Source organism: Drosophila innubila (genome assembly GCF_004354385.1).
Source record: "Drosophila innubila isolate TH190305 chromosome 3R unlocalized genomic scaffold, UK_Dinn_1.0 2_E_3R, whole genome shotgun sequence".
In the NCBI taxonomy this organism is placed as follows: Eukaryota; Metazoa; Arthropoda; class Insecta; order Diptera; family Drosophilidae; genus Drosophila; species Drosophila innubila.
This window is the reverse complement of record NW_022995380.1, coordinates 11,264,716-11,277,231: the sequence shown is the minus strand read 5'-3', so window position 1 is coordinate 11,277,231 and position 12,516 is coordinate 11,264,716. Positions and strand designations below refer to the sequence as shown.

Genomic DNA, 12,516 nt, shown 5'->3' with positions numbered 1-12,516 from the left:
AAACACACGTGAGCAGCAACAAATTCTAAATATTGTAAATGCAAGTATACTATCGCAAAATCAAAGATAAAAACCAAACCAGGAACTCAACAAACAAACATTGTTCATCATACGTACAATTTAAAATTACGATATTCAAGTAATAATGGCAGCAAACAAATGCATTATGATTAAACGGTTTGAGAGCAACATGTTCAACAATTTCACTGTGTAATTCTCGACAAAAATTGTCGTTCGGCAAACTTTGATTTACAAACTCATCCAAAACCAGCGCAATTAGATTAAAAAGCAAAATTACAAAAAAAAAAAACAAACAATTTCTATTTATTTATTCATTACACTTTTTACATATGATTTTAAAAATCAAAAAAGCCTGTACAATTTTAGAATCGGAGTTTAAATGAATTATTTGACCACAGAGGTGGATTAAATAGCGAAAAGTGTTAAAGCTCAATCAATTTAGTTTAAATATTAAAGGGCGTCGACCAAGGGGAATGCGTCACCAATTGCATTTTCCGCTTGAAGCTTGCCATTTATGGCACCCCAAAGTTCCGGATTTCCACACAGTAGCGTCTCCATGTTACCAATCATGTAAAGTCCCCAGCGAGCACGCGACAATGCCACACAAACTCGATTCGGCAGACGAAGAAAGCCAATGCTGCCTTTTGTATTGCTGCGAACTAGTGACAAGAGCACAATGTTGGCCTCCAGTCCCTGGTAACTGTCGACAGTTGCTACCAAGAGTTTTTCGCGTTGCTTTGTAGACATAAGACTCTTGATGTAGTTAACCTGCGCAATATATGGCGTTAAAATCACAATATCGCTCATCTTATATTTTAATGATAGTGCCAGTTTGACCAACTGTCTAGCTTCGTGGCTGTTAATAATGGACATGTTCGTCTGCAAATATAAAAATAATTAGACAAATTTTAGGATGAATGTGTCAATTCTAATTGACTTACCTGTCGATTTTCGGGGTTGTTGTGATTTACAAAGTACATGTTTGCTGACATTCCCTTAACATTTTCGTAGGCGATCACCGACTCGTCATCTTCCAACTTGTCATAGAAAGTGGGCACAAGGAGTTTGGCAATGCAAGGACGCATGCGATACTGTAAATTCAGGACTGTGACAGGGAATTGATTGTTAATGAGTCGTTCAAAGAGCGAAACTTGTAGTCCTTGATGTGCATCATTGCCCGTATATGGCTTCAATTGTTTGTGATCACCAATTAGTATGACGTGCTCCGTGTAGGGTGTCAGGCAGGCCAGCACATGAGTTTCTGCTGTCTCAGCGGCCTCCTCAAAGATAAAGCATTTGCTCTGCAGCAGTCGAAACAGATAGTTAAGCCGAGCCCCACATGAGGTAGTCATTGCCACCAATGCTTTATCCCGCACCACGTAATAGTGAAATATTGTCCGTAGCGTGTTTCTTTTTTCAGCCACCAGTTGCAAATCCTCCTGAGCCTTTTGTATTTTGTTATAATCTTTCTCAGTGCCATCAAAGTTCGCATGTAAAGCTTGCAATTGTTTAAACTGTTCCTTGTATTCACACTTGACCATCCACCAAAGATGCTTGAGCCGCGGTGGCACCAACTGCTCATCAACCTTGGAGCGCACATTAAACTTTGCTAGTTCTGGCATTCGGGTCTGACTTCCAAATCGGATAATGCTGTCGGTGTGCTTGGAGGCCTTAAGCAGAAACTTGTCTAACGAATCATTTGTGTAGGTCAAGACAATAATAGGTCCTGTCTTTAAGGCAGCGGCATTCTGTAGCAGCACGTTGAGCAACTCCACTGACAAATGCGTCTTGCCGGTGCCTGGCGGCCCTTGTATGAGGCAGAACTCATTCGAGAAGGCATCGCGAATAGCCTTTTGCTGCAATTCATTTAGATGCTTGGGAGGTTGAAGTTTGTATTTCAATTGGACATCTGAATTAATGTAGGCCGGCTGCGAAACATCAAGCTGCAAAAATATACAACTATAATACTTAAATGTCTTTTATTAACATCGCTGTAGGGTTACACTTACACAACCATCGACAATATAGCGACGCATGGGGAAATTATCGGCGCTGCAGGTGCTCAGATAGTCGTGAACGCGCAGATAGGGCTCGAAGAACACTGGCGTCTCGTACATGATCAACGGCTTCCCATAAATATTGCCAATATTGTATTGCTTGACAATCTCCACATTTAACTACACGAAAGAATACAATGTATTAGATATCAGAGACAAAGTTTTTATACTATAATCTTACATAGCCCTGATACATCTTGTCGAAATCCGTGCTTGCAACTGTGGCCAGTATAAGATTATCAAAATCATAGCTGGTGGTAAAGCACAACAATGCGCCAGTTTTAAGGCTTTTAAGAAATTCACATTGTAAATTCATATCAGCTTTGGATAGTTCCATTTTCTCTATCCGTTTCGCCGGCCGTATGTCCATTAAAACACGACTGTGTAGCTCCGCATCATTGAATTCTGGATTCAGTATGAGCTGTGTATGCGTCCACAGCAGATATTTTTTCACCAATGTATCCCTTTGTGTTTCGTCGCGCACACGTACCACAAATTCACGCAATGGCTGCGCAAAATCCTCGCGCAGAAGTTGTCGATGCCAATTTATGTAGCCAGCTGCATCCCCGGGTACAACCGGCGCAGCACTGTTTGCAAAACTCACAGATTCCGGTGTCTGTAATTCTTCCAGCTTAGGATAGATTTCATTTTTGACATTGGCTACGGTTGGCAGAGCTGCCAGTTCCTGGGAAAATTCAATGCACAACGGATGCTCCAAGAGTTTTGGCAGTTGACAACGGGCAAGCAGCGTTTTAAAATGTTCGATCAGCTCGTATCCCAAATCTCCCATGACACCGAGTTTATGTGCGCGTAATAGCAACCATTTAATGCTGCGCAGCATAAGCTCCGATTCGTCATCTAAGTGACCTTTAGAAGGAGGCGTAAAGAGTTTTTCAGCAAATATCGTTACATGTTTCAGCAGCACAGACTGCCTAGCAAATCCAGACAACAATTGCACATCAAAACCGCCCAGCTCCGTTTGACACAGAACCGTCAGTACTTTCACATATTGCAATATACGCTTCTGCGCCTCATTGGCAGACAATTGATCCACAAAGAGATCCCGCTGCTCCGACATAAAGTAGATGAACATTTCCAGAGGCGTCAATTTGAGCGCAGCTACCAATTCTCCCGTTGAAAAACGGACCTTAGTACTTGCACCACTGTTGCTATCGCTGGCTTCCAAGCTGAATTGCCTCGAAAAATGGTCTGTTCCAGTAAACTCATGTATTACTCATAGATGAAAATTTTTAAGTTTGCTTGAACCTACCAGCTTTGCCGGTGAACTCGATACGTTCCTCGTGTGTCTCATTTTCCACTTTGTGCACCACCTGTTGCTGAAGGCTTTGTACCATCTCATTTTCATCCTTGTTGAACCAATCGTCATCTGAGTCAGACATGGTTGAGTTAACTGCTTGTGTGCCCGATGCGTACTTGCCAAATTAATGGAGATGCCCGCTTTTCAGCTTTTATATGTGGTCTTGCATATTGGAGTTTCTTTGTGTTTACTAGATAATAGCGATGTGCAAGACTGTGGGTAACGACCCGGTAACCGCTACTGGTAACTAGTATGTATTGGCAAATCGTTAAATACCAGAACATCTGGTAATAAATAAATACTGAATCAGTATTAATGGTCGCGTGCGGCTACACCGTCAAATGTAAATTTAAGTCAACGGAAATTTCAAAATGAAATAACTTTGCAATAAACTAATAATTTTAGTGAAAATTTAAAATTGGAAATTAGATAAAATTAAGGAAAACTCTTCTATTAAGTTTGAGTGCGTTACCCCAAGGGAAGAGAAATACCAAATTTAATTCTGAAAAAAATATTAAAAAATGCGGTAAACTCCAGACAAAACTCTAGAAAAATTTAAAAAGTTTAAGCTTCAAAATTAAGAAATTGTCAAAACAAGAGGTGGACAATTTTTAAGTTACCGTTTTTGGCATTGTTCCCAAAATGGCGCGTGCTGCCAGATAGGTAAATTTTGCAGGGTGGCAAGCCTTGGAGCAGATGGCAACCTTTTTACCAAACAGTGTCTACCGGCGCGCGGAATATATAAAGACGGTATTTTACCAATAGGTCTTAATATAAAATAGATATCGAACTGAGTGACAACGAAGCCAATGGTCAAGCAAGTATATGAAATGTCATTAATTAATCTGAGAAGAATAATTTATTTGTATTTAATATATGTGAACCTGCTTATAAAACGGGGACGTACAAATTTTTACCGTAATATTAATCATCAATGAGATAAGACATGGTGGAAGAATTCAATGAAGATTACGACTGCTGGGGCTGGTTTCAGACCTGTGAGGAGAATATCTTACGCAATTTAGAGGAACGGCAGGAACGACATCTGATGAAGCGCTACAATTACAATTACAGTAATCGGTCGAAAGTTCCGGTTGAATTAAAAATTCCGACTGAGGCTCTTGAAGAGATCTTAAATCTGCAGCCCTTGGGTATGTTTCTATACCTGGCAACTGAGACTAAACCCGACTTTTTTGTCGATCAAATTGGTCCCAACGATGAAATGGAACGCGTGCTAGTCTATACGCGCATATTGGTTACACTGTGTGATCTAGAACTTCCTGGCTTTCACTATGATATACTCAGCAAAGTGGCGTCGTGTACACCGCTCTTGGAGCACTATGAGGAAATCGTGAGAAAGCTATGCACCAAGAGTTTCCGCACCATGTGGAGTGACTTGGAGCGAGTGGACAACATCATTTGCTACCTGCAAACCTTATTGCTACAGGCACAACGGGCGGGAGTTCTGGATAAGAAGGCAATGCACTTACTTTTCAAGATCTGGATGTACCTGAAGGATAACAAGAATCCATTAATCGCAGAGAGACCCGTGTGTGTTCAGTTCCTTCAGGGTCTAAATGATCTGTTCAACGTTGACCAGGATGTGTTGTCTGAGCCAAAACCTGTAGCTGAGGTAATCAAGTTATTCTGATCACATCAAGTTGAATCTAATTTGGTTTACTTTAGATTTATCCCAGCCTGGAGGAACTTAAGCAGTGGATATCGAAGAAAGCGGATGCTTATGCTGATTACCCAAAATTGATAATTAACTACAAGAGCACCACACAGTATATAAATAGTCAACGTTTGTTTCTGCGCCAGCAGTTTTTAATTCCATTACGGGAACTTGTGCGCACGCTTCACAAAAAGCGTAGCCTTCAGGATATTAAGCCGATGCAAGTTGCTTTTGAGAACGTGCAGATAAAGCTGAATAAGAACTGTGACGATGCCCATAACAGCCAGTTGCTATTCATTGATTTGTTGGCTCTGCAACGTCAGTCAGGTGACAGTAAAAAAGTTAAGCTTGATAAACTTGACATGGACTCATTGTTAAAGCTTAAAAATGGCACTCTACTTTGCCTAAGCACGGGCTATGATTTCAATAATCTAATACTGGCCACCGTGGTTGCCATTGATGCCAAACAGCAATGCCGAGGATATGTAAGTAATTCCAAATTTGTCTATTGAATATTATTTTGAAATCTTCACTATTTTTCAGATAGCTATTACCATATTGCGACAGTTTAACATAGGCAACATTTATAAGAAAAAGCTAATCGTGTTCGAAACGCCCGTCTACTTTGAGCCTTTTGAGAAAGCCTACAGATATCTGATCAACAGCAACGTTATAAACTTTCCCATGGAGGATTATATTGTGCATGGCGTGAACCGAACTCAACCGCCTCCCTATTTGAGTCAAACTCAGCCGCCGAATGTATACGAAAGTCAAAAGTTTAAAAACAAAATACGCAAAATGCCACTAAATGTCTCGCAGCGTGAGGCTTTTGAGAATGTGCTACGAACAAACTTCAATTTGATCCAAGGTCCTCCTGGTACGGGCAAGTCTCATGTATTGCTGCAGCTTGTAAACACTATACTGGAGAATGCCAAACAATGTGCACCCATTGTTGTTATAACGTATACCAACGATTCACTGGACAAGTTTCTGGTCAAGCTCAGCGCGCATACCAACAGTATTGTGAGATTTGGTCGCCAGTCTCGAATACCAGAAATTGCCAAGTTTAATGCACGCTCCGATACCAACAAGCATATGATCAATCCAAGACTAAAGCGCTTATACTGGAGGGTAAATATGGAGATAAAGGATAACTTCAAGCGTCTACAGTCACTGTATGCCACATATAATGACACCGATAAAGCCTATGCTGACATCTTGGCCACGCAACGTGTCGTTTGGAATGCGCAGGAGAAACTTAATTGCATACGGATGATATTCCAGCACTATTTAATTGTTAAGAAGAACGTGCTGGCCATGACAACCACGTGCGCAGCGCGCATGAACTTTGTCTTTCGTTTTCTTAAGACCCGAATTGGTAAAAGGATCGAGATCATTTTAACCATTTGTACATGCATAATATATATATTGTATTTCAGTTATTTTCGAGGAAGCTGCTGAAATTCTGGAGGCACATATTTTGCCCTGCTTGACGCCCTACACGGAGCACGTGATTATGATCGGTGACCACATGCAACTGAAGCCATTCATTAGCTATATTAAAGGCTTCAAAAATGGCACGATTCATCCGTCATTGTTTGAGCGTTTAATTCGCGCCGATTTCCATGTCAACGTATTGAATACTCAATATCGCATGCGTAATGCTTTTGTGGACTTGCTGTGTCCTCTGATTTATAAGAAGCTATTAAGTCATAATTCAGTGCGAGAATTTCCATCCGTTCGCAACATGGCAATGAATCTTTATTTTCTTGACCATCGTAAGTCTGAGACACAATTCCATAATACCTACCTCATGAATGTGTGGGAGAAGCAACAAGTCTATTTAATAGTAAATCATTTGGTCAAAGTCAGCGGCTATAAAAGCACGGAAATTGTGGTTCTGACTCCCTACTCCATGCAGGTTGACTCAATTAAAAACACAGTAAGTAATACATTATTTTTTCATTTCTATAGTGAAATATGTCTAATGGCTTTGTAATCACCCTCAGTTATCCAGAGATTCAGATTTAAAAGATATTGGAGTTCACACAGTTGATAGCTTCCAGGGCCTTGAAGCAGATATAGTCGTGCTGTCACTGGTACGCAGTAATGAACATGGAAACATTGGATTTCTATCGCTGCCCAATCGCATTTGCGTTGCATTGTCCCGCGCCCGCTATGGTCTTTATATCATTGGCAACATGGAGACACTAGCTTATAATTCAATAACTTGGCGTGAAATTCAAAAAAGGTTGGAGCACCAAAATGCCATTGGGGACGAATTTCCTTTTGAGACAGGCGTATGAATATTATCACATAAGCATTTCAGAGTTGTAAAGAATGTAAGCTACAACTATCAAGAATATTGAATAAAAAGTATTGTTTTTGATACACATTGTACTCTTTTTCTTGTACATTTAAATAATAAGCGCCAACAAATCGCATGAACCTTGATTTTGGTAGTTTTTGTCAGTCTCAAAACTGGTCACACTGAAAGCGAACTTATCTTTTAACGCGGTCATCGATTATTTCGTTTATTTTTTCAAAATAAAACATCGATGTAAAGCATTAAACTTCTGAAAGGATCTTTAAAACAAAAAAAAGAAATAAATACATTTTTTCTTGTAGTTATTTAAACTTATATGTCGTCTCTTTTAACGCAAAATAAATTAGATGAATCGATTGTGTGAAATAATACATCGATGTTTTATCATTAATGTACGCTTATATGAAATCGATTGTTCATAAATGTTTTTACAACTCTAAATCGAGTGGTTTTTGTTACAAGAATGCGCATGCAAATATTATAAACAGTTATTGAATGTATATAAATTGGACGTTTTAGTCGAGTTATAGTAGAATAACGCAGGTACGTTTATCAGAGCAACCTTCTAATGTCAATTATTGTACGGATAACCAATGGCGACATTCGTTTTCGAGTAGACAAAATGAACCGCGCATTTTTTGCGCAGTCAACAGATTTTAACAATTGTTTACTCCAGACATTCCAAAGATGGGTCGTGGTCGAATTCGCAAGAAACAAGTGTCCTCGGGCTCAGAAAGCGAAGATGAGCCGCCAAAAAACAAGCGATCTCGGCCAAGCATCCAGTCCGACGAAGAAGAAGATGAAATGGTTGTGGAGGCATCAACGTCTGCTGCGTCTCGGAAGCGCGCCAACAAAAATGCAACGGCTAACTTTTACCGCAAGACATGTGAAAATCCCTCGGTAAATAAATCACTTATATATATATTTTGATTTTTATAAATTATTAATTCAATCATTTGGATTTCCGTATAGAATGGAATAACTCCTCAAAGCCCATTCAGCCGCTGTGGGAAAATTATGTCAATACGTTTAAAGAACTTTATGTGCCATTCAAATTTATACATCGAGTTCGGGCCAAATATTAATTTTCTCGTTGGCAGTAATGGCAGCGGAAAAAGTGCGGTAATCACAGCACTTGCTTTAGGTCTGGCCGGAAGCGCACGAGCCACAAGTCGTGCCAGCAGCATACAAAGTGAGTTGTCTAAATGATCCTATATTTCAATTGTAGATCCTCTCACGAAGAATGTCTCTCCTCTTTAGAACTTATCAAAAATGGGGAGACAAGTGCGACCATTGAGCTAACCCTATGCAATACGGGACTGCGACCATTCAAATCAGAGATATTTGGTCCTCACATTACTGTTGTACGCCACATCCGACAGTCGTCGTCGACCTATGATTTGAAAGACGCTCACAAAAGGAGCGTTTCCAAGAAACTGGAAGAAATTCGTCGCATGTTACTTTTCTTTGGCATTAGCGTTGAGAACCCAATCTTTGTCCTCAATCAAGAAGCGTCACGTGAATTCCTGAAAGAGTGAGTGTAATTTCTTATAAGAGTCTTTAATATTAATGTTAAACAATTAACCTCAACAGCCTCGAGCCGGCTTCGAACTATAAGCTGCTTATGAAGGCAACGCAGCTGGATTTATGCGCAATCAGCTTAACACAATGTCACGAGCAACGCGAACGCTATAGTTATGATCTGGATATGCTTAAAATGGTAAGAAATGCCATTTAATGCTCGTTCCTTATAATTAACTGCAATTGTAATTTTACAGAAAAAAGAAAGGTTGAAACATTTGTGCAACGAAGAGGAGGAAAAGTTGATAATCATAAAAAATAAAGAGACAATCAAGGTAATCTTTCTTATTGTCCTGAAAGTAACGATGATAATTGTATTAGTTTATCAATTATTATAGATACGATTGAAAGAGGCTAATACGATGCTGGCCTGGTTAAAAGTAACCAGAATTCAAGCTGATCTGACCAAAATGGAGCATACACTACAAATAATTGAAAAGAAAAATACTGACCTATCACAGAAAACAACGCAAAAAAACATAACACAGGACACATTTTCTCAACAATTGCAGTAAGTAAGCCAATAATTTAAATGTAAGATATAATAAAATACTTCCTCATTACGGTTCTTAGGAAATGTGAAGTAACAAAGCAACAAATCCAGGAAAAATATCAATCTCAAGATGCTAAACTCAGGGCATCCAAGCGAATAGTTCAAGATTGCCTTTACCAAATTAGTTCAATCAGGGCCGGCATCAAGAACGTTGAGAGGCGTCTCAAGGAAGAGCAAACAACATTTGACGGCTGTCAAAAGCATATGAAGAACTATCATGCAGACTATTCTGAGGTTAAACGGTTGAGAGAGCTTAACAACGCCACACTAGCAACTCTTAAGGAAAAGGTTGAGGAGAGTAAAAACCTTATTTCAAGATTGAGGGATGAACAGAACGATATAAAGAACCGAATACCGGCTACCAAAGAACAGGTTGAGTCTGTGAATAATGAGATAAACAACCTGCGTTTATCTGAGCGTACGTATAAAACTATCTGTCCTGAAACAATCAGTGAAATATATTCTATTTATTTCAGAAAAAATGCAGTGGGAAATAGATTCACTGTTACGCAACAAATCAAATAAAATGTCTGTGTATGGCGAGAATGCTATGAAAGTTGCGATTGCGCTACAAACTCAGTATTCTGGCAGCAATGCTCACAAAATGCCGCGTGGACCACTTGGCATGTATATCACTGTACCTAATCCCAAGTATCGAGATCTGATAGAAAATCAACTGGCTCATTGTCTGCGATCGTATATTGTTAGTACAGACAAGGAGCGTATTTCACTTAGAGCTCTCCTTCAAAAATCATACTCGGGAAATATTCCTACCATTGTCACAAGTGCCTTTACAAACCATGTCTACAATGTATCCAAGTACAAAGTTCAAGCTAGGTCACCAAATACGACGGTTCTGATGGATGAGATAAGGTAGTCCTTACAATGATTTTAAGGCGAAGAATATTCATATTAAACCCTCTCTATTATTCGTAGATGTGATGACCCGGTAGTAATGAACTATCTCATCGATACTATACGCATTGAGACGGTGTTGGTTACCGATTCCAAAGAGACAGCCGAATTTTTAACTTCGAATACAGAAAATGTGCCACCTAATTTGACTCGAATACTGGTTCCTAACTTAGGGCTTGAGTATTGTCCATCGCCCAACTATGCTGTCTACTCAATTCAAATTTCTGCGGCACGTTTCATTCAGGTTAACGTAGATGATCGTATTAAACAGTTAAAGGCCGAGAAGAATAGTCTGGCAGAGCGCGGTGCAAGGATGCATCCACAGTATGTTGAGGCTAAAAGGAAGTTAGACATCGACATCCAGGAGATAAACAAAAAAAAGCAGCTAATTGATGCCCATCATTCCGATAACGCAAAAGCAATGCAAAAAATTTTGGATATAGAAAATTTTGAATACCGAGAATTACCCGCACTTGATGTGCTTGTAAGTTGACTCTAAACTTTTATCCATTTAATAGGTTAATATTCGAATACTTTTGGTTTATGCCGTAGGAAACTCACTTAACTAGCAGCCGGGAAAAAATGGAGAAATGTAAACAGGAACGTGAGCATTTGGAAGAACAGCTTCGTGATATCAACGAGCGAAAGACCAATGCTGACGAAGAAGTAACAAGTGAACAAAGTGCTCTCGACGCTATCAATAAAAAAGCATCAGAGGTTGAGACAGAAGCTCAGGAATTACAAAATAAAATGCGTGATTTGGATCGTCATTATGAGGAAAATCAACGTCGGTATAAGCAAACCAATGAGCTGATGCAGTCGATGTTAAAAAGCAAAAAAGAATTGCAGGATGACTTGGAAAAAGCGCGCATAGATGCACAGAAAATTGGTGACTTCATCGATACGAATAAAACTGAAGAGAAAATACGCGACAAAATAAGCAATTATAAAGCAAAGATGAAACACTTCGAATCAATGAACATAATCAGCGAGGAAGTTGAACACAAGTTGGCAACATTGCGTGAAAATCTTAAAACACAATCAGATAATTTGCGACATATTTTAAATATTGTCGAGAAATTGCGTATCGCATATCATACACGGGCTCAACGTTTTCAGCGTTCACGTTACCATTTCTTTACCATGGTGCAGTTTCAGTTTAAGGTAAAACCATACTCCCAATTTTGTCTTTCTCAAATACTTAAATACACTTAATATTGATTTGCAGCAAGCCCTCGTTTGTCGTAAATTTGAAGGTGATTTGGAACCTAATCATAGAGAAAAGACGTTGAATATCAGTGTTTATCCACCAAGTGGTAATAAGACTTCAAATACGAGAAGTTTGTCTGGTGGTGAAAGGTCATTTACCACCGTTTCCTTATTGAAAGGCCTTTGGAGTACTTCTGACCATCCATTTTATTTCTTAGACGAATATGACGTTTTCACAGTGAGTTCGAGGAACCTTTTAACTACTCTTGTATGCTTTAAATTTTTGATTTTACGCACAGGATGAAGTTAACAGGACATTTATTACAAAGCTGCTCATTCAAGAGGGCTTGGACTTTCAAAACCGACAGTATTGTTTTCTTACCCCACAAGATACTAAAGTTGATGCAAACCATCTTATAACAGTGCATAAGTATGCATACTAAATTTTTTTCTTACTTTTATCCCCTATAATTGGCATTTTATTCTAATATTTCAGATTAGAAGCACCAGAACATTGATACGGGGTTTTCTAAAGTTGCTAGACAACGACACATATTAAAAAAAAAAATTCTGTACGTTTTGTTAAATTACATAGTTTTAATGTTGTTTACCTTCATAATGTTCAGTTTAAGGATTACTGATTAAAAGTTGGTGATGTCTTCTTTATTATCGATGATTTTGATTTTTATTTATAAAATTTTACAAATCAAAATTTTTGCTATTTTTGGAAAATATTTCGTTTTTTGATTCTTGAAACATATAATATAAAAAGTATATAAAAGTATATAAAAAAGTATAAACATTTTATTGAAAGTTTAAAATTCCTCAATCATCGGGAAGAGAAGTTAATTCTTAAAAAAT

The 12,516-nt window shown here is 38.8% G+C and overlaps 3 protein-coding genes across 3 annotated transcripts; 2 read left to right on the top strand and 1 right to left on the bottom strand.

The window, feature by feature from the left end:
• Positions 1–355: 355 nt before the first annotated feature.
• LOC117792777 (NFX1-type zinc finger-containing protein 1-like) lies at positions 356–3,596 on the bottom strand. Its single transcript, XM_034633039.1, has 5 exons — positions 3,349–3,596; positions 2,260–3,287; positions 2,031–2,198; positions 963–1,964; positions 356–900 (listed from the first exon to the last, which is right to left on the bottom strand). Exons 1-5 carry the CDS (start codon positions 3,476–3,478, stop codon positions 472–474), a joined length of 2,757 nt encoding a protein of 918 aa, XP_034488930.1. The 5' UTR covers positions 3,479–3,596; the 3' UTR covers positions 356–471.
• Positions 3,597–4,342: 746 nt separating this feature from the next.
• LOC117792611 (NFX1-type zinc finger-containing protein 1-like) lies at positions 4,343–7,464 on the top strand. The gene is made up of 5 exons (XM_034632816.1): positions 4,343–5,029; positions 5,083–5,556; positions 5,615–6,449; positions 6,511–7,013; positions 7,081–7,464. The coding sequence occupies exons 1-5, from the start codon at positions 4,343–4,345 to the stop codon at positions 7,375–7,377; spliced, it is 2,796 nt and encodes a 931-aa protein (XP_034488707.1). The 3' UTR covers positions 7,378–7,464.
• A 342-nt stretch (positions 7,465–7,806) lies between these two features.
• LOC117792774 (structural maintenance of chromosomes protein 6) lies at positions 7,807–12,328 on the top strand. The gene is made up of 14 exons (XM_034633036.1): positions 7,807–7,940; positions 8,074–8,297; positions 8,370–8,589; positions 8,658–8,931; positions 8,991–9,117; positions 9,176–9,253; positions 9,317–9,489; positions 9,552–9,949; positions 10,008–10,404; positions 10,468–10,930; positions 10,999–11,610; positions 11,675–11,893; positions 11,955–12,085; positions 12,152–12,328. The coding sequence occupies exons 2-14, from the start codon at positions 8,085–8,087 to the stop codon at positions 12,171–12,173; spliced, it is 3,327 nt and encodes a 1,108-aa protein (XP_034488927.1). The 5' UTR covers positions 7,807–7,940; positions 8,074–8,084; the 3' UTR covers positions 12,174–12,328.
• The last annotated feature ends 188 nt before the right edge of the window (positions 12,329–12,516 follow it).